Source organism: Poromitra crassiceps (genome assembly GCF_964638095.1).
Source record: "Poromitra crassiceps genome assembly, chromosome: 2".
Lineage (NCBI taxonomy): Eukaryota > Metazoa > Chordata > Actinopteri > Beryciformes > Melamphaidae > Poromitra > Poromitra crassiceps.
In genome coordinates, this window is record NC_139624.1 from 21,977,319 (window position 1) to 22,005,046 (window position 27,728).

A 27,728-nucleotide genomic window follows, 5' to 3' on the forward strand; every position below is an offset into this window, starting at 1 on the left:
ATTAACATGTATTTTTTCTTTTTTTAGGCTAGCAGTAGTACTGGCACCAGCGGAGGGGTATCCACATCAACAGCTGCAGAGACCAGCCAACAATTCAACATGCATTTGCCTATGCACCCAAATCCAAACATGCCAAATAATTAAATTATGCTGTGGCATACTTCATTGCCAAATATATTTTTGTCATCATGGTCCCCATTCAACTATCATTTTGTTCATGGTAAAAAAAAAAATGTTTTTTTTGTGCCATATTTGACAAGAATACATAAAGGTCCGCGATACCGTGATACCGTGAAACCGTGGTAATTTTCTCCAAGGTTATCATACCGTCAAAAAATCATACCGCTGCATCTCTAACTGGTAGCACAACTTACGGTAATACTGAATGTTGATAATATGTTTTATTTTTTGTATGTTGTTTTTTTCCTTTCCTTTCCTTTCGCTTTCCTGTGTCTGAGCGTGTTTGTTTGTCTTGTTCGTATGTTGTTCAAAAAAGTTAAAAATAAAATATTGTGGGGGTGTGCACTCCATAAACTGAACGTGAGATACTGCGTGTGTGAGGATTGCAGTGGAGATGTTAGCACCAAGGAGAAAAACACAGGCATCCCAATCCTCAGTCGCAGCAGCTGGACAAGGAAAACTGAAGGAAATCACAGTAAACAATAAAGTCTGCACACCGGAGCGCGTCTCAGCATTACAGGAGTTCATGAATTCACCATGGGGGCATACAGCAGCGTGCAGACTCTACTGGTTTCTGTGACGTTCAGCACCCAGAGCCTGCTTACCCTGTGCTGGACTGCTCTTGTCCCAGATCAGCTCCCTGACTTCAGCGTCCTCCACCACCTCCTTCCAGAACTGCGGGAAACAGCAGCTGTTAATGTTGCGTTCACAGCACAGTTGGGAAAACTGACAACTCTCCCGGGACTACGGCAAATTTTACTCAAGAAAGTGGGCGAGGAAATTTGAGTACGGACACCGGCCTTGAACCAGATAACGCGGGTAAAACAAAACCCGTGTTGACAAGTATCCGCCCTGCTTAAGTGCTTTTGAGCAAGACACTGAAGCCCTACCGGTGACCTCTGACCTCCCTGTGAGGCGAGGTAAGCAGCAGATAAATTCCAGAAGACTACTGGGACCAATAAAGTATCAAGTTACAATATATTTGATTAAATCATGATTTGGTAGGCATTTTTTAAATTGAGTTCAATGTGAAACGATCCCAACTCGGTTTGAAATATGCCTTGGAGAATGTTGCTATCTGGCGTTGTCAGTAAGGACGTCCTCTATATGGACTAGGGATGTGCATGATGCCCAAAATCATATTCAAATAGTTTATGGATATTCAGAGCGAATATTATAACATTTGGAATCCCCTGCACCTCTAAACTCCCCTCAACCAACATAAAAAAAATGATAAGCTATCATCTTGGTTCAACAATAGATTTTTTAATAGAACTAAACCTCATTCAAATCCAGGCCAAACTTTATGAAACAAAATCCAGGGCACTCTTCTTTGAACATTTTCTTTGAACATTTTGACACCGTGCACTCTGTTTTTCTTCTTTGTTCCAGGCCAAAACTCGAGAGAGAACAGATCCCCAGCTGACTTCAGTACCAGAGCGTCAGCAGAGGACCAAAATGTGTGACTCATTAGCCAATGAACAGCCAGGAAGGGGTCTTGCGCTACTTTTGAATGCTAAAATAAAGCTGATAATGTACAATTTGATTTAAAAAAAAAATCCTTTCAAAGTACAACACAAACTATCCATTTTGCTGCAACTCGACAGTGCTGCTTAATCCAGGACCTTACTTCCTGGAACCCTTGAGAGTAAAAAACTGGTCCATTGGAGGGAATGGAGATGTCGCGAGTCTTCTATATACATGGCTCTGTTCAGTACAGTACAAGTGAAGTCAGCTGAGTTCAATTGTACTGTACTGAAGTCAGCTGACTTCAGTTGTACTGTACTGAAGTCAGTTCAGTTGTACTGTACTGAAGTCAGTTCAGTTGTACTGTACTGAAGTCAGTTCAGTTGTACTGTAGTCAGCTGAGTTCAGTTGTACTGTACTGAAGTCAGCTGACTTCACTTGTACTGTACTGAAGTCAGCTGACTTCAGTACAGTACAAGTGAAGTCAGCTGACTTCAGTACAGTACAACTGAAGTCAGCTGACTTCAGTACAGTACAACTGAACTCAGCTGACTTCAGTACAGTACAACTGAACTCAGCTGACTTCAGTACAGTACAACTGAAGTCAGCTGACTTCAGTACAGTACAACTGAAGTCAGCTGACTTCAGTACAGTACAACTGAAGTCAGCTGCCTTCAGTACAGTACAACTGAAGTCAGCTGACTTCAGTACAGTACAACTGAAGTCAGCTGACTTCAGTACAGTACAACTGAACTCAGCTGACTTCAGTACAGTACAACTGAACTCAGCTGACTTCACTTGTACTGTACTGAAGTCAGCTGACTTCAGTACAGTACAACTGAAGTCAGCTGACTTCAGTACAGTACAACTGAAGTCAGCTGCCTTCAGTACAGTACAACTGAAGTCAGCTGACTTCAGTACAGTACAACTGAAGTCAGCTGACTTCAGTACAGTACAACTGAACTGACTTCAGTACAGTACAATTGAAGTCAGCTGGGGATTTGTTCTCTCTGAGTTGTGCTGGCAACCTCCCTGTGTGTTATCTGGAGAAACTTCACCTGTGTTTCAACTGGCATGAGGGGGAGGAGATGATCACACAATTTCCATTTTTAAACTGTCCCTTTAATTAGACTCTTGAAGAAAAACATAAGTAAAAGAAAGTATAATTATAGAAAAATGTAATGCAACCCTGGCATGCAATTTGAATGTTGAGAGGTGCTGGCGAGTTGAATATTCACACACTCATCCCTAATATGGACGGGAATAATCTGAATATTTTCTTCAAACACTCCAGCTCTTCTTTTAGTTTTTCCTATTCGAGTTTCCTCTTTAATGTTCAAAATGGGAGACAGTTACCTTCAGTTTTAGATGAAACAAAACCAACAGAAACTACTTGGAGAACACTTGACAAGTCACTCAAGAAAAAGGATTTGATGACTTTACCCTGACAAAGTCCCGGGAGGTTTGCTCCTTCCAGTCCATCCCAAAAACCCCAGAGAAGCTGCCGAGCGCTGCAAAGGCACAAAGCGTTGGGTTAGAGAGGGACAATCACAGCTTCAGCTCAATATGATGCAGCTCCATTCCCCAAAGAAAGAACACTTTCTATTTAGTAGATGGTAAGAGGACCTTGGAGGACCTCTGATCCTACAACAAAGAGCAGAGAACAGGAGGCAGCAAATTGGGGGATATATTTGTCTTTTCCCACCAGAATCATTCTTGTTTTTGCCACTAGGGCTGCACAGTTACAACTCAAAGTATAGAATCGCAAGACTTTTTTCTAGATATTGTGATGATCATAATGATTGGCCTTGGTGATTTGAGACTCAATTTTGGTGTCGTATATCAAACATCTTGGGCATTTGACAGCAGACAGACACCAACTGAAATTACTATTTAAATGTTGACGACATATAGATACAGATATTTCCCTCTTATTAAATTATGAAATATGTATGTATAACATGCAGTGTGTGATAATGCATGTTAACGTACAGCCCTACTCATCGGTTTTCTCACTCCAAAATTCAATCCCTCCGCTTCTTTCCACAGCTCTATATCCAATTTCAAAAGTACAGACTTCTTCCAGACCTTATTTTCTTAACTTGATGATTTTTATATTCAGTGTGATTTACCCAGATAAGTGTCTTTCCCCTACTAACTGTAATGTAACATATATCACATCATAGATGCAGATTATTCTTAACACTTACAAATATCAGAATGTGTGAGATGTCGAAATGTGTGTGTAAGTTCCAGGCCTATCAAGCCCTGGAAAGTATCAAATTCCTTTCCTATAGACGGTTTTCACCAGAGCGCAACCCCACAGCACTTCCTTTTTCTCAGCATTCGGCAAACTGCAGAAATATTCACTCGACATCGTTACTTTTGTTTTCGCCGCTCAGCTGTATAGACGGTTTTCACGGAATGGTCAGTCCTGCACTTGAATGTTTTTTTTTTCTTTTATGGCCATAGCAAACACTGCAACAGGAAGTGAGCGGGGGTTCAATTTAGAATGTTTTTGTTGTCAAGTTAAAACCGTCTATACATTTCCAGGCCTGTGTAGGAGCTCTGGTAAAGGTTTCTTTGTCCTAGTTCAACAGCTCAAGTGAAGAAATTATTTAATAATAATTAAAAACAATGAAACTGCCTTTAGCATCCCTCTGCTCAACATCCGAAGCAAACAACAGGTGAGTGCGAGTGTGCTGTGGACGTACAGTCGTCGAAGACGCCGGCGTGGGCCAGCAGTAAGGTGACCAGTTTGGGGTCCTTGTCCAGCTGCATGGTGTGCTTGCTCTCGTTGGACAGCAGCGTGCACACGTTGACGGCAAAGTCCACTTCGTTGGGCAGACCCGACAGCAGAGACAGCACCAGTTTGTTGTAGTCGCACGGCAGAACCAAGTCCGTGGACAGCCCATAGCTTTGGCGGAGATATTCTGCGAACACAGAGAAGAGAGACACGGTCAGGGTTCACCCATGTTTTTATATTTTAAAATGACATTCTTTAAAGTCACAATGTAAACTTTCCAACCAATACCCTACCCAGATTTTTTTAACCGCCTTCGTTGGTAATATACTGCCTTGAGGACATGCAATGTGCAATGTGATGGCGACGAGTTTCCACACTTCCCAAGTGTTTTTGTTTTGTTTTGCCATACTGTTAAAGACACTGAAATGTTCATTTAATTTCTATCCCTTTATTATAGGAATCCTGTGCGTTTTTCAGATGTGAAAGCATGGCTAAAAGTTGGGAACAAACTAATACAACTGGGTGAAATCATAGATGATAGACTATATAGCAGGGTTCCCTAAATAACGGCCCCGGCTGGAATTGCAAAAACGTAAACAAAAAAACACCTGAACGCAAGATACGCGCTGCTCTCCGTAGTGACCTGCTATGAGCCCCTCCCCCTCTAAACAAACACTGGTGCAGAGCTAACCTCGCGTCACCAGGCTCTCTCAGAGGAGAGCCTGGTGACCGCATTACTACAGGCAGGAAGACAGAAGACGACCCGCCCCGTCTTCCGGTGGTCCGCGGTGTTTTCGTTCCCCCATAGAAATGCAGCAGTAGGCAGCCTAACCTCGCCAGTCGCTACGAGTTAGAGAAAAAATAAGAAGCATGGACATACCAAACAAAATATTCAAAGAAGTACTTGAAGAAACTTGCCGGATCCATAACATTACGTCTGACGGAACGTAAGAATTGAGCAGAATATTTTCCTGGAGTGCAGTACTTTGGTTCCGGGTCTTCCGCTCATAGCTGGAAGACTCTGAACGAGGTTTTTCCATCCAGCCTAGTGCAGAGCAGGGAGCAGCGTGTCTTTCAGTCTGGATTCTGGAATATTTTTCAATCACCTTGATGAAATCAGGCTAAATGTAATGTAAAAAATTACGGTTCAACACTGAATAAGTGTCCGAATGTTCATGTCAATCTGGCCAATACTCCACTTCGGTTATAACATTTCATTCTGGAATATGGAATATTTTTCAATCATCTTGATGACTAAATGGCTAAAAGTAATCTCATGTGTAAGAAATGACTGTTCTACATTGAGGAAGTTTGAAGTAAAAATGTAAATAATTAAATCTGGCTCCGTCAGGTCACCCGCATGGGTGCCCTTTACACACCCTGAAGGTTTCAGCCCGATCACACGTAAAACAGCATAGCTGTGGCCGAACACAGAACTTGAAACAGACAAACAAACACAAACAATTAAAGTCCACAGACTCAATTGTATATATAGAGGCCAGACTGGATGACAGTATAATACACTATTAGACTGTATGTACATCATGAGTTTATTTAACTTGATGTTTCTAACCTAGAAATGCACATTAGCACTTTTTGCTGAGCAAGCACCAGCACTACAGCTAATGTGAATAGTTTCCAAAACCTGAACACATTTCTACATGTCGTCGATTATAATCATGTTGTTTTATTCTATTTAAAAAAATTATTGTTCTGCAGTGTACTGCCAAAATGTAAAAAAAAAATGCAACTCACCCTTTTCAATTTGCTAATTTAATTGATAAACATAATTTTGGCGAGTAACATTGTATATTAACTGCTGGCAGAGAACCCAACCCAACATTCAACGGCTCGAGGTTGTATTCTTAAAGGAGTAATTTTAAGTTTTCATCAGAGCGCAGGTCTCAGGCAGGGAAACGTTATGTATTATTATCCAATTATATCTAAAGCCAAGAAAAGAGAGCTTGTTACAGTAGGAGCTAGGAGGATGCTGCACGTACAGTCAGCCCTCCAACACCACAGTGAGGCAGAAATGGCTTCAGGGTTTTATCTCCAGTCCAGACACAACAAAAAGACTGCTAGTAGAGAATATGAAACATCGTATATGGGTATGGGTATTTTCGTGTTGATATTATGAAATCCAGTCATCGCCTTTGATATTAAAAACCAACACAAAGTTTTTGCTGTTTGCCTTTGCAGTAGATTCAGAGATGGAAATTAAGTAGACAACACTCAACAGAAACATTTATAGTAGCGTTTGGATTTTAAAAGCTTCATTTTCATATGTGATTCACATATTCATCACATAATGTGAATATTAAAATCAGGACTGCAGAAAAAAAGCATTGGCACAAACCTGCCCTCCATCCAAGACTTTGTACCGTAAAAAAAAAAAAAAAAACGGGCAGGAAAGATCATCACAGACTCATCTCATTGGAACTCCTCCCCTCTGGTAGGCGGTATAGAGACTACCGTACAGCAAAACAACCAGACATAAGAACAGCTTCTTTCCACAGGCCATCACTCTGATGAACACTTAAAGCAGTCGCTCACTCCACCTGAGCACTTTCATCACTTTAGCTGTTCCATCACTTACAACCAGTGACAGAAATATCCCTGTGCAGCAACCTGTAGCGTAGCACCTACCTCATGTACACAATCCCCCCCCCCCAAACACACACACACATGTCGTGTGCACCCCCACACACACACAGACACTCAGTGTGTTGCTTGTTGCTGTGACCACACCCCTTCAGCCAGCTCAGCTCAGCTCAGATCTAAATGATATTCCTTTAACAGCAGAGCAAATGAGGCATTAAGGTGGTGCTGCTTGCTTCAGATGAGTTTGATGAGCTGAGTCTTGTCTGACTAAAAGAACATGAGCAGTCTAACTTTTCATTGCGTTGGTCTCTGACTCAACCTTTTTATAATTAAAGCCTGCTAATCCTAAATACTAGATTCCCCCTCTAATGGAAGGGAGTCACGCCTTGAATGTTAGCATTCAGCAGCTCTAAGGGGGCGGCTGTAGCTCAGGAGGTAGAGCGGGTCATCACTAATCGCTTTGGATGAAAGAGGTCGGTGGTTTGATTCCCGGCTCCTCCAGTCTGCATGTTGAAGTGTCCATGGGCAAGACACTGAACCCCAAATTGCTCCTGTGGTGTGCCAGCACCCTGCGTGGCAGCTTGCCACCATCGGTGTATGAATGGGTGAATGTACCTACTGATTGTAAAGCGCTTTGGATAAAAGCGCTATATAAATGCAGGCCATTTACCATTTACCTCTAAGGGTGCTTTCACACTCGGGAACCGGGACCGTTTCCGAGCACACTTGTTCCCGAATTGACCCCAGGGGTGCTCTGTTTCATGAGTGTGAACGTTGTGCTCTGTTCCGTGGCTGGGTGCGGAACAGGGTACCGCGACAGGGTCCACTTGAAAAGGTGGTCTGGGGAAACGCTTTGGCATGCCTGGGGACGTTAACACTTGCGAATGTGAATGCCAACCGTACCGAACCACATAAGACAACACACGGGCGAGGATAAAGCTTCTGGCATACTCTTCGCGCACGCGCTGGAGGCGGGGCTCCGAGGAGGGCGCACGCACTCTGCGCAGGCCAAAACAGAACATACTCAGTGCTCAGCTCGCTCCTCCAGGCAGTCTGAATGAAATTGAATGTAACGTTCCCAATTCTATGTATTAAATTCTAAAAAACGACCCTCAACATTTGGGAAGGCTAAGCCCCACAACTAGTTCGCTATAATCGAACGTCATGCTTCAAAGGTGACTTTACGACGGTGAGGACTCAATCACAGCAGATATCCGCTGATAGCCTACCACGGAGATCTCACAGGCACAGGCAGCAAAACCCGACGCGCTGATAGAAAAATCTCCATGGACCAGCCGCGCTGCGCTCAGGCCTCACCCCCCGTGCGATGACGTCATAATCGCCGCGCGCCCTATGCGCTTGGCTGGGCGCGAAGAGTATGCCAGAAGCTTTACACTCCAGGCCTAGTTGATGACGCAAGTGTACTCTGCAAGTGTTCTGTTCCGTTCCCGAGCGCGGGAGAAATTTTGTAATGTGAAAGCTGACCAGCGGGGGAGAGGGGCAATCATGCCCCTGGTGCAGAACGGAACTAAAGCAATCGTTCCCAGTGAGAAAGCACCCTAAGATACAGATGATGTGTGATGAGTGCCATCATTTAGTCAACAAAGGACTCACGTTTCCTCCCATCCTCTGAAAAGTACTATATCATTTGGTTTCATTTCCTGCCATTAATCCTTTCGTATGAGTAGGTGCCACTCTGTTCACAGAGAGGAGCTCTCGTTTTGGAACACATTTTGCTTTGTTGACTGCTGCTTCTGGAAACTAATCGTAACGGTAAGAGCTGCCATGCTGTGTGAATGTGATTTCCATGCTCAAAGGGGCTTATGTAGGCAAGCGTAATCCAGCCTAGCTGCCATTACAGCTCCATGCAGGGTCTGATCCAGCAGTGGACAGAGGTGCAGAGGATACAGCTCCATGCAGGGTCTGATCCAGCAGTGGACAGAGGTGCAGAGGATACAGCTCCATGCAGGGTCTGAGCCAGCAGTGGACAGAGGTGCAGAGGATACAGCTCCATGCAGGTTCTGACCCAGCAGTGGACAGAGGTGCAGAGGATACAGCTCCATGCAGGGTCTGAGCCAGCAGTGTACAGAGGTGCAGAGGCTACAGCTCCATGCAGGGTCTGAGCCAGCAGTGTACAGAGGTGCAGAGGCTACAGCTCCATGCAGGGTCTGAGCCAGCAGTGGACAGAGGTGCAGAGGATCCAGCTCCATGCAGGGTCTGAGCCAGCAGTGTACAGAGGTGCAGAGGATCCAGCTCCATGCAGGTTCTGAGCCAGCAGTGTACAGAGGTGCAGAGGCTACAGCTCCATGCAGGGTCTGAGCCAGCAGTGGACAGAGGTGCAGAGGATACAGCTCCATGCAGGTTCTGACCCAGCAGTGGACAGAGGTGCAGAGGATACAGCTCCATGCAGGGTCTGAGCCAGCAGTGTACAGAGGTGCAGAGGCTACAGCTCCATGCAGGGTCTGAGCCTGCAGTGGACAGAGGTGCAGAGGATCCAGCTCCATGCAGGGTCTGAGCCAGCAGTGGACAGAGGTGCAGAGGATACAGCTCCATGCAGGGTCTGAGCCTGCAGTGTACAGGTAGAGGTGCAGAGGTTCCAGCTCCATGCAGGGTCTGATCCAGCAGTGTACAGAGGTGTAGAGGTTCCAGCTCCATGCAGGGTCTGAGCCAGCAGTGTACAGAGGTGCAGAGGCTACAGCTCCATGCAGGGTCTGAGCCAGCAGTGTACAGAGGTGCAGAGGCTACAGCTCCATGCAGGGTCTGAGCCAGCAGTGTACAGAGGTGCAGAGGATCCAGCTCCATGCAGGGTCTGAGCCAGCAGTGTACAGAGGTGCAGAGGCTACAGCTCCATGCAGGGTCTGAGCCAGCAGTGTACAGAGGTGCAGAGGCTACAGCTCCATGCAGGGTCTGAGCCAGCAGTGTACAGAGGTGCAGAGGATCCATGAACATCAAAGGAGATTAAAGCTCGACCCAAACTTGTGTCAGGATGAGACAACGGGCCGATCAGGCCACAGCAGCTCAGTGCTGATTAATTAACCATCACTTCAGACCTGCTTTTCCCATTTATGGTCCAATTATACTCGGCGTTAAATACGGATACGCATAGGGAGGAACAGGGCTTTCTGTCCGTACTCTGCATTCATTTCGTGCGTAATTCTGCACATTTTCTGAAAGCTTACGGATACGGATGAAACGGAGCAGTACCCCCCACACACACACACACTTGACTCTCTACTGCCCACTAGTGGATGTATTGCTTAACTGGGCAGTGACGGTTACACCGTTTGAAACAGACATGTTTATTTTCGTATGAAATGGAGCATAATTGGGCTTTTAGAATCACACTTACATTTAAAACGTGTTTTTACATCACACAAGTCCCACTAATACAAGTTTTTCTGTTACTCAGGAAAGCAGCAGGTGGTAGCACCAGCAGCAACTTTTATATTAAGTTAAGTTTTTCCGCGGCTGTGGGGGCTCTCTTCCCCCACCCTTCTCCCACGGCTGCCCAGGCGCAGTGTCAGGTCAGCCAAAAGAAAATGGAAACTTCCGGCTAAAACTTTCAAAAATAATGTCATTTAAACAAGTAAATAGCCTTACGCTCCATCCTCCAGCCAATAGGGCATGGGGATAAATTGGCAAAGTATAATCGGGGAGAAAAAAAAACATCTCTCTCCTAATCGTTCCTGTCTAACTTGACTGTAAACTTGACTGTAAACTATCATCATCAACAATGACAAACAAACAATAGCAGCTATGTAAAGAAAGCTGTTGAGGGAAACCATTGTGTGCTTTATATAACAAAGCAGAGGTGGGAGGAAGCCACCTACTCAATAGCTGTTGGCCTCCTAAGTATTATACTGTATATATAAAGAAGAATGAGAGACGGGAGTTGGTGAGATGTATTTAACTTTAAAGTCAGTCGAATAGTTTGATTTTCAGAAAGAAACAGGGAAATCTCCATCTGGTTACATGCCACAGAGGCTGGAAGAGGAGCTTTGTAGCCACGGACAACATTTAGCAGCGTGTTTCTAGTGTCTGGCGTTTTGAAACAGAAGTCGTGGATCGTTACACCCAATGTACACCAGATGCGTTACAGCTGCGTCCTGCATTGCGCATCTGCCGGATCAGACTCTCGCCCATGTTAATAGATGGGCGATACATGCGGTACAGAAAAAGTATGCACCTGTTGTATTTTTGTCAGATCCCGCACACGTCTGACAGATTTACATTGAGTGTGGGTCTGTTCGCAGCCGTACCGGAGCTGATGGACACATTGTGTCAATATAATATCAATATCGGGATATGAGACTGGATAATCATCTGGGATGTTTCATCCATTCATACCTTTATCTAAAAAAAATCATTGAGGTGTCCCTCATTTGCAGTGATGTGTTGAGATACAATAGAATGTCTGATCCCTGGACTGGCAGAACACTACAGCACTGAAGCGACTGAACAGCTCCCAGGCACTGCGTCAGCAGGGTTTCACAATAAAAGACGTCAATCTACGCAAGTTGCACACAAAAAAAAAACATCCTTTCAATACTGACGCCATGAATCAAGAGGCTGTTTCTTTCTTTCATCATGGAAGTTTCCTTGGGTTGAAAATAATTAATTTATCTTGTTCTATGTGCAGGCGGATGGAGCTGGCTTTTGTTTTCCCTTCATCAAAAGGCAGACAATTACTGCAAACACCCGCTCCATAGCCTTGGTTCAAACGTAGCAGCGCTACGCAGGGCGAGAGCTGAATTAAATGAGTGCTTGTATAAACCGCCCGCCGCATCCAGTAAGCAGGCTCAAGAGTTGAGAGATTTCACAATTGATGAAATCTCTCAACTCTAATAAATGAAAGAAAAGATGACTAATCAGACAGGATTAATCCAATTAAATAGGCTGAAAGGAGGACGGGAGTTTCAATAATTGGCATCACAGTTGACCCTGTGGTTCACCTCGCGGACCTCAGTCAGGCGTCAGATGCCTATGTGGTGGTTCACCTATTAAAATCACTTTGTTTTGTACAGGGGTTGTGCCAAAACACCCGAGCTCTGACATCCCTGAACTTCACTACAAGACGCAGACAAGACCTTTCAGCAGACCTGCAAAGTCTGTGGATCTATAATAGCCAAACCAAATAGCAGCTTGAACTCCATTTGTCCAGTAACACCTGGCTTACCGTTCACTATTTCACAACCGGCTAGCAGGTCAACTAGAGCTCAACTGAAGCCGGCAGAAGTTCAAATCTAAAACGGCATGTTTTCATAACACACCAGCATGGATTGTGTGATGGCTGAAATTGAAGTCTTTGCCCGAGTCAACCTCAGCAGCATATGACACCAATACAGACATCCAAGCCTGAAGCAATCTAATGACTTGTATCAAATCATTCCAGCAGAGATCGTGTTTGCTTCCTAAGAAATAGCTAAAAATAAGCAGAGCGTTATTGTGGGGGAAAAAACAAATATCTGTTCAGTTCAGTTACGTCCATACTATAGCCCCTTACCACAAGCATGTCTCAAAGGGCTTTACATACTAGCATCACAGTCATACATCATATATACACACAACATACATCATAGTAGAGTTGCTCCGATCGATCGGCACTTGATCGGAATCGGCCGATTTGGCCTTTTTCGGCTTTGATCGGAGTTATCAAAAGTGCCGATCAAACAAGGCCGATCAGAATGACACAAAATATGCAAGAACTACTACCAGAGACGTTTCAATATAGAGATAGTGCACTCCCAGGCTGCCAAGTAGTATTCTTCCGGTCTCCTAAAGGGCAGCTTGTGATTGGCTGTCTCTCCGTGTCATGAAGCTTCATTGGCTCCCAAGTTTCCTTAGGGGGCGTGGTGGTAGTGGCGAAAAAGTGTTTGGAAGTTGCACTCTCTCTATAGCGAAAGCAGCTTGGGCGAGAACAAACAGCACAGCAGCTAACATGGCGTCGCCTGTCTGGCAATTTTACAACTTGTTGGAGAAGGACAACAAATTTGCCGTTTGCATTGTGTGCTCAAAGGAGATACCGCGTGGAGGAACGCAGCAGAAGAGTTTCAACACTACGAACCTCATAAGACATTTGAAGGTTTCCCACATCAAGGAATTTGAGGAGTTCACAAAGTTGGCGAGCGCTAAGGCAGCGAAAGAGCGTGCAGCAACCCGAACGCCACTCACTCAGCTGTAACAGAGACATTGAAACGACAGCAACCCTACAGCAACGACAGCAAGAAACGAAAAGAAATAAATGCAAAGCTAATGGAATTAATATGTCTTGATCAGCAGCCGCTGTCTGTTGCGGAAGACCTCGGGTTCAAACGCCTCATGTCCTGCTTGGATCCACGTTAGGCATGGGTCGATTTCCGGTTTTACCGGTTCGGTTCGGTATACGAGCCCAAACCGGTTTGATCACGTGCAAACCGAAAAAACCTAAAAAAAAAAAAAAAATTTTTTTTTTTTTTTTTTAAGTTTTTTTTTTTTTTTTTTTTTTTGCCAGTCCATTCTGATTGCACTATTGTTCGTATTAGCCTCTTCTCAAGTTGCACTAGTAGGCAAAAGTCTTATTTTGTTTATTATGTTGATGTTTGAAGAAAAGTTAAGCTGAATAGTTATGAGAAATAAAAACAGTGTGTTGTTCCAGTTAAAAGGTTCTGCTTATTTGTATTCAGTGTTCGTGCTGGTTGGCAGCATACCAGCTTAGAGGTGCATTATCGCCACCAACTGCAGCCGCTTTGATACGTTTTTTTGGGGAATATCGAACCGGTTTCAAAATGTTCAAACCGACCCATGCCTAGGCCCTATATTGTGTGAATTTGTGAGTTTTGAAGTTTATAAGGCAGCTCAGCTGTAAGCCAATCCATTCTGATTGCACTGCTTGTGTTTTTATTAGCCTTTTTCTCAAGTTGCACTATAGGCAGAAGTCTTATTTCATTTATTATTTTGATGTTTAGAAGAAAAGTTGAGCTGAATAGTTATGAGAAATAAATACAGGGTGTGTTTGTTACACAGGTGTCCTGCTTCTTTTTATTCAGTATCATTGCTGGTTGACAATACCAGCTTAGAGGTGTATTATCGCTATCAGGTGGACTGAAGTTGCACTACAGACAGTTATGGGCCACACTCGGGAGCCCTGCTTGAAAAAAAAAAAAACTTTTTTTTTTTTTTATTAAAAAAAAATCGGTATACCGGTTCGATCCGGTTTAGACAGCAATATCGAACCGGTTTTAAAATTTTCAAACCGACCCAGCCCTAATCCACGTTACACGCTGCCAGGACGTAAATATTTAACTGACGTTTGCCTGCCGGAATTATACCAAATTGTGTACAAGCACATCGAGAGCCTTATGAAAGACAACACCACGTCAATCAGCTTCACGACTGACATTTGGAGTTCGAGTGTCTGTCCTATGTCCATGCTGAGCCTAACTGCGCAGTTTATTGATGAAAAGTTCGACCTGAACAAAGTTGTACTTCACTCACAAGAGTTTTCTGGGTCACACACCGCGGAGGCTATCGCTGCAGCTTTCACAGACATGTTCCAAGCTGTGTTGGTGCACATGTTGTGTACATAGTATTATATTTTTTGTTTTATAAGACTGTATTTATTTTTCCACAGGAAAGCTACAGTATACAGTCTACTCTGTAAGCTCCAAGTTGTCTAAGAGAGTGTCTCTAGAGAGAGTTGCATGTTGCCTTAGCCTGCAATAAAACGGTTGTCAATTCATGATACTTTCTCATCTCCTAATTTTAATACTTAATATACAATGTCGATGTTGTTAAGAATAATTAAATATATGAATAATGCGACACAATAAATAGAAGGCTTGAATTGATGGATTTGGTGATCGGTGATCGGCCATATCGGGATCGGCAGATACTGCTTCCAGTGATCGGTGATCGGTGATCGGCCTCAAAAAAGCTGATCGGAGCATCTCTACATCATAGCATCACATTTTGACTAGCATGTTTTTAGACTGTGGGGGGAGGAAACCCACACAAACACGGGAAGAACATGCAAACTCCACACAGAAAGGATGGAAAAACTCTGTCAGAATTCTGAATCAGGTTAAGAAAGTTTTGAATATACCAGATGTTTCTGTTCACACACCAATCTGTTTTAATCACTCTTTCTTGCCCTCATGGTCAGATAGAATTTGCCATGCCTGGAGTGAAAAGGGGCTGGACTCCATCAGAGACCTGTATATCGATGGCCAATTTGCATCCTTTGATCTTCTGAAGAGAGAATTTGAGTTGCCCCAAATGCAATCTTTATAGACAAGCTAGACATTATGTCTGATCCAAGAGTCATGATTTTGAAGTTCTCCCAAATGAACATGCTTTTTTTGAGTTTTGTTAAGCCCTCCCAACTCCAGGCATCTTATTTCTAGGTTTGTGTGTTTGTTCGACGATTGCATTAAGCCCCCCACTGAGAGGATCAGAGAAGCATGGCAGGAGGAACTTGGTGTCGATCTATCTGAAATCATATGGGAAAGGAGGCTGTCTCTGGTGCAGCTCTGCTCAGTTAATAGCAGACATCAACTGATCCAATTTAAAGTTGCTCACCGTCTTCATTACTCCAAGCATAGGTTACACAAGATATATCCTCTGTCTCACCACTATGTGATAGGTGTTGGGTGTCGGAGGGCACACTGTCCCATGCTTTTTGGTTTTACCCTTCACGGTCGAGATTCTGGGCCAAAATATTTGACTGGTACACTCAAGCCTACCAAATAACCCTTCAACCAGAGGCGGAACTCGCCATCTTCGGCTGCTCGGAGTCCTCTTTGCTCCTCCCAACGGCTGTGCAGCAATCTCTGACACAGGGGATGCCAGAAACTAATTCTGAAGGAATGGGAGTCCTCCTCTCCACCTTCTTTTCAGCTGTGGCTGACATAGAGATGCTGCGATCCGATCATGTGATCGGATATCGGCGCGATATCAGCCAAAAAACATGGATCGGATCGGATTCCAGCGAAAATGACCGATCCAAGGCTCCGATATAAGCACTCCATTCCATGACTCCGCTCCAGGATTTCTATCCAGCATGCAGCAGCAGCAGCAACAGCAGCACAGAGGCCGCGTTGAGCCTAGGATGGCCAGGGCCAAAACGTCAGACACACCCGTCCTTAACCTATGTGCGATTCGAAATCACGCGTCCGCACCAGTTTGACAGTTTCAAATTATAACAAAACAACCACTATTGCAATTTGCAATACATGTCCCGCAAGGTTTCTGAGATTAGGGGAAAGTCTGAGCTGGCGTTACGCTAAACCAAACGTGGAGATAAGGCAGCGGATTTGTTTTGGCGTTAACGTTAGTAGCTGTTGTGATGATGGCTAACGGGGCTAACGTTAGCTAGCTGGTTGCAGGGCAGCGCTCCACAAGCTTGTTGTGACCAAAACCCCCGCATTTAAAGCATTTCATACTTCCAGATCTGGCGTAAACCATAGAGAACCTCATGCATTAGCCTACTCAAAATGAAACGTCCAGGGTTTGTGTCTCCAAAATCAACTAACGCTAAACGTTACATGCAAGCTAACGTAGCTAGCTGCGGAGCACTCATGATCTATAAGGAAAACGAATGCGCACATAGCCTACATAATTGTCAACATCACATACATGTATTTTCTTTAATCTAGACTACAGGCATCATTTTTCAGTCAAAAGTGAAACGACACAGATATGATGGCGTATAGTGAGGCTTTCCATGCCTCACTATAGAACTGGCCCCATGCAAAATTCAGACCGCTATATGTTGCCGTCATGCCAATAAGAGTCTAAATGTAATTTTTTATGTTTTATCTGCAGACTAAGCAGCTAGGCTTTCGGTTCTATAAAAGCCATTATTTTTTGTATTGACTATTGAGTGATACACTTTACTAAAACAATATTATATCACAATAGTGATGTCAGATTTGCTTAGGTCAGAGCTATGGAATATTAAATCATCCATCTGGCCCAGCCCTAATTTGATTGTTATGTTTTAGTTTTACATCAAATGAATTAGATGAACTAAATCGTTTACATACTACCGGTATATTACCAAAGCACACACATACATACCTAACCCTAAAAATGTTTGTTGCCTGCTAGCTATCAGACAGCATAGAGAGACTTAAATATGTGCTGTATCGGTATCGGATCGAAATCGGTATCGAATCGGGTATCGAAATTTGATCGGAATCGGATCGGTTTTGAGCTAAAATATCGAAATCGGATCGGAATTGAAAAATCTCGATCGCAGCATCTCTAGGCTGACAGACATGGTCTCAATTATACGTATGGAGAGACTCAGGTTGCAGAGGACCAATTCATTGAGGAAAATTTTAATTGTCTGGGACCCGTTCCTGACCTATTTTGACGAGGTTAAAAATGACAATTGAGTTACCCGGCCAATTTACTATGAACCACTTGTAGTGGATCCCATGCACAGTATTTCTTTTCTTTTTTTGTAAGCACAAAGCATTTTACATGACTGGTAGCACCACATTTTGGTGAAAATGTATGTACATGTATATATATTTTTTTCCTTCTTCTTTCCTGTTTTTCATGTTCTGAAATCGTAAAATAAAATATTGAAAAAAAAGAAGGACCGGGATGGAGATTCGAACCCACGGCCTTGCTGTGAGGTGACAGTGCTAACCACTGAGCCGCTGTGCTGCCCTCTGCTGTCAAAGCAAATGTCGACTGTCGCCCCCCCCATGCATCTCACAAAGCAACACAAAGCTCAAGTGATGCTTTGCTGTCATCGCCTCTACAGTATATGGTGAATGGTGATGAAGTGTTGGAGCGGGCCGGGGGAAAGAGAGTGAAGGGGGGGGGCGGAGAGAGAGAGGGGGGACATAGTGTGTGAGAGAGAGAGGAGGGGGACAGAGCAAGAGAGAGGGGGGACAGAGAGAGAGAGGGGGGCAGAGAAAGAGAGAGAGAGGGGGGCAGAGAAAGAGAGAGAGAGGGGGGCAGAGAAAGAGAGAGAGAGGGGGGCAGAGACGGGGAGAATCAGAGAGATAAGATTGAGAAACCCGAGTCTGTCTACCTGATACAGAAATGACCGGGAGAGGAAATAATTTGTGAGACAGTGACATATGAAGTGAGAGAGTGAGCTTATGAGTCAGAGACAGAGAGAGAGAGAGAGAGAGAGAGAGAGAGAGAGAGGTTGTGAATGGGTGAGTCTCTGCCTACCTGATACAGTGTGTTGCTGGTAGTTATAAGAGCAGGGAATTGCACCGATTGGAAGAGCGGCTTTGGGATTCCCCGGCGGCGGTTCCTCATCATCCTCGCCGAAGTGGTGAACTTTCTCATACTTCTCCAAGTATCTGTGGAGAGACAGCAACACACAGTCAAGACCCAGTGTGCCAAAACTCACCGGAGTGGAGTAGACTTTCACGACCAATTAGCCAAAAAAATTCAAACCATTTTATACATTTTTTGTCAAGAGTTAAAGACCATGGTGCACTTTGCACTTTGCATTAATATGTGGGACCTTTATGTGGCATTTAGGCTTCTCTTTTGTTTTTTTCCTCCACACATAGCTGCATCTAGACTGGTTTTTGTGAAGCATCTGGCACGCGCACATAAAAACCCGCAAATCGAGCAATAACACCTGTGACGTTTTTCATCAACTATAAACAATAAATGTTCCCTCGGATCATTACCTCCGTACGCCGAGCATCTGTCCGTCTGTCATGAGCCCGCTCGCTGCAGTACATCTCCTCCCCTCTGGAGCTAAAACTCCTCCCCCCTCTGGAGCTAAAACTCCTCCCCTCTGGAGCTAAAACTCCTCCCCTCTGGAGCTCCAGCGAGCGCCACTTGCGTCCGTCTCCAACGATATACTTATCCGCCTCAGACCATTCTGGAGCCGGATTACATCAGCTGAGATGGCCGTGCTGTCTTCATGGTTCTCCAAAATTATATTTCCAAATAAGCGTTATTTTGAAAAATCAACTACGGTACTTACGTTTGATTACTGAAACTATTAAAAACTTCATAAAGTGCCATATTAACCATAGATAGAGCCCAAACTAAACAGCAAGTAAACAGTTGCCTAGAGGGGGAAACTCTGCTCCGCCATTTTTCCCTTCTCCAGTCAACGCCAAAATACATTCTGGGCAGTGTCGAATTATCGTAGGGTCAAAATGATCGTTTTTGGTGGTAAATTATCGTACAAATACAATAATTATCATACGTCTGCCAACGCTGATTCTGGGTGTTTTTGGCATGCTGTAGCCTACACATAGACTGTATTATTACAGTAAGTATAGTAGCCTGAGTGACGTCACAGGTGTTATCTGCACAGATGTCTTTTTTTAGCATGTGCATTATAATGCCACCTTTTTTCTCCATATTTCTGCACTGGGGGCATATTTTAATTTTAATATATTATTATTAATATTTTACCTGCGAGCCTTTGAGTTAATTGGTGCTGACTCTGAGTCAGCTGACTGATTCGTTTGGATGTTTGGTTAATAAGAAAATCTAAGCATAGTGTGACATTTGAGAGGGAGCAGCTTCTAAACACCAACAATCGGCACCACACACACACACACACACACACACACACACACACACACACGAAGAGAATTTAATGAGCCCTTCTCCCCACTATCAGGACAGACTCATTACTCTCTGGCAGTCCTCCTGTGCTGACATGAAGATGGCAGTGCGCGACACTATCTTGACCAAAATGATCTCGGAACACAATATTATCTATATTCAGATGTAGGGATGTAACGATAACCGGTTTTAATGATAACCATGATAAAATTCCTTACGATAACGTACCGTTTCAAATTTTCATTATCATTAAAACCGTGGTACCGTGATTACCGTGTTACCATGATTATACTCATTATAGTGCTTTGAAAAACATGGTGAATACTGTCCATCATCAACCAAAGTTGGCAACCATCTCCCAGATGCAGACGCGCAGCCTTGGAGAAATTATTTCAGTGAGTGTATCAATTCTTTTTGGGTCTGAGTTTTCAATATAAAACTTGGTGAAATGATTTCTGTGAGTGTGTTAGTGCTCTGCTTTTTGAACATTTTCAGCGCATTTTAATAAACCATGATAATACTAATAACGTAATAATTTTGGTCATTATAATCGTGATATGAAATTTTCATATCGTTCCATCTCTATTCAGATGAAAACTTTAAAAACACTACTGCAATATGCTTCAATTATGTAAAAATGAATTTATCATATCAATTACAAGAGATTTGACTTCTTAAAAACCAAAATTATAAAATGCTGGTTTATCTTATAGGACGAATCAGTGTGACGTCACATGGCATGGGCATTTTTAGCAAAAACACTAGTCGAAATTCGCTGGGCCAAAGTCGACTTTTTGTCGAAAATTACGCATTTTATGCAAGGTCTATGGAAAAATGAATGGCGGATGAAATCCCATGGACAGGGAGAGGGGGTGACTTTGGCACTCGTATTGTCATTAGTCAGCCAGACCTGCGCTAGCCGTTAGCAACGTTAGCATTCGTGTAGCGCCGAGATGGCTGAGGGAACGGTAGACAGAACATCAGCTTTTCTTCATGCAGTAACAGGCCTTGAAACCTTTTCCTGTGGCTGGGTGTTGCTGTAATATAGACAGTTTAAGACCATTTCGACTACATTTCTAGCGTTTCTACTAGAGCTACTGGGTGCTGCTGCTGTCAGAGCTGTTCTGCTCCAGTGCGCAGCTCTGGTGCGCAAAGATTTGAATGCACTTCGCGGAGGCAACCAATCGAGGCGTAGCTGAGGCGTTCGCCTCCACGTCGTGCGTTAAAATAGTTTAGAACACGGCTCTCTTGAATACTCGATTCTGATTGGTCAATCAACAAGATTCACCGGTCATTATTTCTCGACAACCGACCGCTGCTCTGCCACACCTGGATTAATCAGTGTGCAATGTGATGATTAAGCCCTCCGCTGCGCGTCGGGCTCAATCATCACCTGTCGGTCATTATTTCCCCCGTAATCACCGCCTCAATATACATTATCCCTTACTTAACGCACATCTAGGAGTTGATTATCCCTTACTTGTCCCATCCCTACTCTCTGGTTCAGTAGACAACCTGAAATAGAAATGGTTGTCAGGTATTGTAGGTTGGAGCCGCAGGTTCCTCTCCTCGGATTGGCTGCACTTTAAAAAATGCATCGCCGCTCACAACTGGACAAGAGATGACACTGAAGCTTGATGGCCTGTAACATTTGGAACGTTTCAACGGGGTTGGCAGTGATTTTGGTGTTATTTACTGCAGTGGCTTTGATTGACGTTTTTCCATTCTGCTTTTGTTTTGCTTCTGTAACCCAGCACCGCTCTAAATGAGCCCGGCGGCCACTACCCTCAACCATGCTCTGAGATTTAAATAAAGGTTTGTATAAAACCACAGAAATGTTAGATATGTCTGCCCAATCAATCACTGTACAGTCAATTAATACAATCTCTGAATACTGGCATCAGCAATATTACATTTCATTTACAATGTCCGTTGCTGCTCGTCAATGTTGAAATAAAATGCCAGTTGCGGTAAAATTATGTTTCTCAAATGAGCACTACATCTAGCAAAAATATTCTCCTTGAGACAATAATGGTGCAGCCCTAATTTTAGATAGGTGGCCCCTCGCCAAACAAGCTCCAACTTATAGATCTTTGGCATGATGGGTCTGAGAAGAACCTCTGTGGGCACAAACGGTCGATAACGGTGGAAAAATGATCGCCTTTAGAAGAAATACATCTTGGATGAGCCTTGCCTCATCAGCATCAGGATTTCACAGCTAACCTGACTGAGAATGTTTCACAGACAGACTGTTGCTCTGCTGGACCAAGACTGAAGAACAAGTTGCACCGCTGTGAATGTGAATAATACAACAGAAAACTCCAAACACCACCAATAAAACTCAAGAGTCAACAATCCCAAAAAGTATTCGTTAGTGGGAAATCTAACAGACCTCTTTTACTTTCTGTGAGACAGACTGACCAGCCGAGCTACAATTCCCTACAGATTCAACAGTAATAACTCATGACATTTTCATAAATAAATAAATAAATAAATAAATAAATAAAGGAACTCGGAGTTCCTATTAAGGTGCTCAATACTAAAGCGAGAAACATGCTTCAACATAGCCTGGAGTTTAGAGCGTTGCTGGCGGCAGCTAGACATACATAATCCAACGTCAGCTTGAAGAGGGGGTCCCATGGGAGTCCCCAGTAAAATGAGTCATTGTGCGAATCACTATGAGTCCAATGACTAGAAGTTAGCCCAAGGAGAGAATGTAGTGCTGGGCATATACTTGGCAATAGCTTTCACTCTCGTCTGTTATCTCCTCTTCTACATTATAGTATACTTGTATGTTCGCGTCAGCTGCCTCGACCCCAAGGTGCGTCGCCGGCTATCTGAGTTACTGTAGTCCAGGAGTGCCCAACCTTTTTTGACCCAAGATCTACTTTTCAAGTAGCCAGCCTTCCGAGATCTACCAGTCCAGTTTCAACATTGCAAACGCACACACATCGTTTCCAGCCTGCAGTAACTAACCTCACAACACTTTCTCGTTGTCCCACAACCACTTGACATTAGGGCTGTGAATCTTCACTGGCCTCACGATCCGATTACGATTCAAAGGGCTACGATTTGATTACGACTATCGATGCATCTTAAATCGATGCATCACTTTTTTTCCCCAATACATGATTTATTTTTTCTCACTTTCTTTTTTGTCACTGTGTGGCTACTTTTAAAATAAAAGTGCATTTGGAATTGCATTGTATTATGATCCATAATTAAAATAAACAACTGCATGTACTTCCATTATATTTTTATTTGATTATTTAAAAATAATAATAATAATAATAATAATAATAATAATAATAATACCGTAAATTCCGGACTATAAGGCGCACCGGTGTATAAGCCGCACCTTCAAAGTTGACTATTTTTTTCTTATATAAGCCACACCGGACTATAAGCCGCGGGTGTTTTAATGGTATTTTTTTTTATTGTGTTTTAATGTTTAATTACCATATGTAATGCTCCCATTTATTAACATTTCAACAAAACAACATAACACAACACCACCTGTGTTGTTATTTACAGTGCACACAGTGTCATACAGTGTCATACAGTGTGGTGAAAAGAGGGCAAGAGAGGAAATTAAAACAGAAGTGGCTTTATAGTTAGAAAGAGTGCTAAAAAAGAGAGATTTTTTTTTTTTTTTTTTTTGAAAAAATCCATAGATAAGCCGCACCGTTATATAAGCCGCAGGGGCCAAAAAAGCCCAAAAAACGGGAAAAAAGGTGCGGCTTATAGTCCGGAATTTACGGTAATAATAATAATAATAATAATAATCGATTTTTGACGCGATCGACCTGGGGTCAGTCCGGGGTCAACCAGTAGACTGCGATCAACTGGTTGGGCACCCCTGCTGTAGTCCAACCAGTCTGGCCATTCTCCTCTGACCTCTCTCATCAACAAGGCCTTTCTGTCCACACAACCCTCCCTCACTGGGGGTGTTTGTAGTTTTTCACACCGTTCTGTATGAACTCTAGAGACTGTTGTTGTTGTTGTTGTTGTCGTGTGTGAAAATCCCAGGAGATCAGCAGTTTCAGAAATACTCAAAACAGCCCCATCGTGTGAAACCAGGCAGCAGCCATGCCACAGTCATCAAAGTCACAGATCACATTTTCCCCCATTCTGATGTCTGATGTGAACGTTACCTGAAGCTGTTGACCTGTATCTGCAAGCAAAACACTAATGAGGGGTTCCAACTTCCAATTGTGGAAGTTGGAACCCCTCATTGGTGTTTTGCTTGCACCTGTGTTTACCCTGCCCCTGTGAAAAAGGTCTATTGCACTGCTGCCACATGATTGGCTGACTGGATAATTGCATGAGTCAGCAGGTGTACAGGTGTTCCTGTGGTGAGTGTGTACACTCGCTGAGCGTAACATCCATGTTGCTTCTCCATCTCTGATTGATGGAACAGGATAGATTTGACCTAGATCCAGTTCATGAAAGATTAGAGGAGCTGGAGGAACCAGAAATAGACACAACTGTGCAGCCAGCTAGCATGAGCTGAACAGACAAATGAAAGACAGAGCGCCACCTACAGACAGACACTCAGAATTACATCAGCAGAAGCTACAAGCTCCGCCCACACTGTTTGATTGACAGGTGATCTCTGGGAAGTGCAGTGCAGAAACATCACAACAATGAAGCCGGACAACAAAGATGGAGACCAAATACAAAACAACAAGAGATTACCACTTCAAATCAATGTTAATCCTGAGAGGAGATGTAGCTGAACATCCCATAGTGAGATTGCAAAGTGTGTGTCTAGCGTTCGCAGGTTGGCTGCCTGTAGAGGGGAGTTGAGGAGCTGTCAGAGAGGAGAATACCTGCAGCTCCAGGGAGAGGGAGTGTTTCACGGCAGTTCTTTGTATGTACATCAACACATTATATGCTCGTGTTTTGTATCTGCTGGGGAGCTATTTGACGAATTCTACAACATTTATGGTGCGGAAATGTCTGTCCACACGGCTTGGGCGTGTAGAGAACGCAACATTTACACTCAATACACTGCAGGGTATTCCGCTAGTAGTTTAAAATGCACAATAGGGTGCGACTGACTGACTGACTGACTGACTGACTGTTCCCCCTCATTTTCTACAACAGTCAAGTGTCAATTTTCTAGCATAAACTGAGTTTCATTCCACAATGCAAACCAATAGTGAGCTCGAGCTGGTTGGTCTTCATTTGTGCCTAGATTTTGAATGTATCCCCATCACATCACCTGTTTCTAATAGTTCAGGAGTTTTGGGCTCGACAGAGACACCCAGTGGTGCTTTTAAGACGACAAAAAAAGGCTAAACTGTTGACAGAAGTGTGTTTAAAAAACTAACACTGCTCAATGCGAGATAAGCAGGTCTTCTTCTGACAGAGAGCTGAATGGCACAGCAGCGTAGATCAGCATTACTCAGTGAATCAACGGACGGATTGTTTCACAGAAGCCAAATGGCAGTTTAACTGTGTGAGCAAGTTCACTGTGTGAGCAGTTCACTGTGTGAGCAAGTTCACTGTGTGAGCAAGTTCACTGTGTGAGCAGTGAAACTGTGTGAGCAGTTCACTGTGTGAGCAAGTTCACTGTGTGAGCACTGAGCAGTGAAACTGTGTGAGCAGTTCACTGTGTGAGCAATTTCACTGTGTGAGCAGTTCACTGTGTGAGCAAGTTCACTGTGTGAGCAGTGAAACTGTGTGAGCAGTGAAACTGTGAGCAGTTCACTGTGTGAGCAGTTCACTGTGTGAGCAGTTCACTGTGTGAGCAGTTCACTGTGTGAGCAAGTTCACTGTGTGAGCAGTTCACTGTGTGAGCAGTGAAACTGTGTGAGCAAGTTCACTGTGTGAGCAGTTCACTGTGTGAGCAGTTCACTGTGTGAGCAAGTTCACTGTGTGAGCAGTGAAACTGTGTGAGCAGTTCACTGTGTGAGCAAGTTCACTGTGTGAGCAGTGAAACTGTGTGAGCAGTTCACTGTGTGAGCAGTGAAACTGTGTGAGCAGTTCACTGTGTGAGCAGTTCACTGTGTGAGCAGTTCACTGTGTGAGCAGTTCACTGTGTGAGCAGTGAAACTGTGTGAGCAGTGAAACTGTGTGAGCAGTGAAACTGTGTGAGCAGTGAAAGTGAGAAAAATGATCTGCTTTTTTATCTGCTGTGAAATGAAATGAAAGCCCTGTTCACGGTTTCTAGAGCTTCACTTGAAAAATGATTTTCCCAGACCTTCATTTGCTGATTAGATTTCGATGTTGAAAACAAGGCACACAGATAGTCGTCTTTCCCCAATTAACTAAACCATAGAGCTTTATCGAGAGATTGTTCGTCACAGCACCAAATATGAAAATGCGTAAAAATGATGACTGTTTAAAACATCACATTTTTTCCACACTTGACAAAACTTTTTTGTGCAATTTCCAAACTCACCAATACATGGATTTTCCCTCATTGTTTTTCCATGCATTATATAGGATGCAGGGAAATTTAACATGCACAGAATGGACCCATGCCAGCCAGGCACATTTTTGGCTTACAAAATTTCGCAACAGTAGAATAAACCAACAGCCAGAAGTGGGAGGACACAACAAAATCCAGAAGTTGCTAAATGCCAACCGAAGATGCATGAGACAGATTCATTGCAAAAAATGCTGCACCGCATCCAAACATGATAGTACAGAGAGACAAATGAACCAGCTGTGAAAATAAACTGCTGGCTTCCTTGATCATGCAACACCAGTACGCACACACAGTCCATCACCACCAACACCGACGGTAAAGAAGCGTCTCTGCTCTCACCTTCTGCACAAGTTCTTTCTCTCTGAGACAGACAACTTGGGCAAAAACAAGCAGCACGCGAGCTTCCACTTTCTCACATTTCACCACCACCACCTCATAATAATGTGCCAAACAAACACAGCAACACGCACACGCGCTCCACACACTCACAGAGAAATACCTCGGCGGTGACAGTGTGGTGAAGCCCTGCTGCTGCTGCTGCTGCTGCTGCTGCTGCTGCCCGTGTGCAGCTGTGAGTCACCGAGCCAGTGAGCGAGCCGGCTGCTCCTCAATGAGGCCCTGCTTGTTCACCGTGGCCAAGGTAATCCCCCGTCCACGGGCTGCCGGGTGACACACTGCACTATAAATACACTCAGACTTCATTTGTAGAGCGAGCGAGGGAGGGAGGGAGGGAGAGAGGCCCCAGCCCTGACTGACTGCACTACTAACTTACTCTGCACAACGCAGTGTCATCAAACGCTGTGTGGGCACGAGCAGAAGGGGCTGTGGGTAAAGCAGGGGAGGGGAGGGGGGGAGGGGAGGGGAGGGGGGGCTGGGAGGGAGGGGGGCTGTGGACTGCAGCTGCTCGTGTCTGCACTTCCTTTTTTCTACGTGCATGATGGGAAGACAGACTGATCAGCACAGTCCTCCCTGTTCATCTAGCATCATGCGACAATCAAGCTAACGAGAGAGCTTGTTCCTTGTTCCAGCCTTTGCCTTTATTTGCTCCGCCCACTCCAGGAAATGTATGTAAGATCAGTGGCAACGCTGAGGCCATTTAGCCTACATCTCTCTCTCTCTCTCTCTCTGTTGTTTCTCAGTGCAAAGTGCATGGAGGGGGGCTGCCAAGCCAGGAGGAACGATCAAGAGCAAAGCTGATCTCAGTGAACCCGTGTTATTTCAGGTCACCCTGGATCAAACCAGTTGCAGATACTTCGATCGCTCTCCACCGTCTGGCCGCCCAAATGCCCTCGGTTGTGTGTGAATGGGCTGCCCCCTGCTGGACGGGGGTGTGGACAAACAGACAGACATACAAACACAAACAACTTGACTGCCAATTTTCGAGACAAATGTTTGCAGAGATTTATGAGAGCCGGCTGTGCGACACGAAGGTGAAGGTAGTTTGCTTTGTCAATAAGCACCGGGCCGTTGATCAATAGCAGAGCGACTAGATAAAGGAAGGTAAAACAACACGTTGATTGTCCTCCTGAAGCAAATTGAAGTGAGCTAAGGAAACAACTATGCACATCACAGACTGCAATTACCAACTTATAAAACAACAGTTAAAACGTCACATGAGACATTTGGCTGATGCTCTGAGCCAAAGTGACTTACAATAACTAACAGGAGAATACACTTCAATTGCTTGATTAGCAATATTGGAAACCAGAATTAACAAGGGCAAGAAAGACTGGACCATATATTGATCATGTA

The 27,728-nt window shown here is 44.1% G+C and overlaps 1 protein-coding gene across 1 annotated transcript in view; it reads right to left on the reverse strand.

Moving 5' to 3' along the window:
• arid2 (AT-rich interactive domain 2) overlaps positions 1-27,728 on the reverse strand; it is a 79,847-nt gene that overhangs the window by 41,061 nt on the left and 11,058 nt on the right. The window contains exons 4-7 of the mRNA XM_083655746.1: positions 18,167-18,300; positions 4,362-4,580; positions 3,091-3,158; positions 786-855 (exon numbers count right to left, since the gene is read on the reverse strand). Of these exons, the coding sequence (XP_083511872.1) occupies positions 786-855; positions 3,091-3,158; positions 4,362-4,580; positions 18,167-18,300 (491 nt within the window). The remainder of the gene's footprint in view (positions 1-785; positions 856-3,090; positions 3,159-4,361; positions 4,581-18,166; positions 18,301-27,728) is intronic.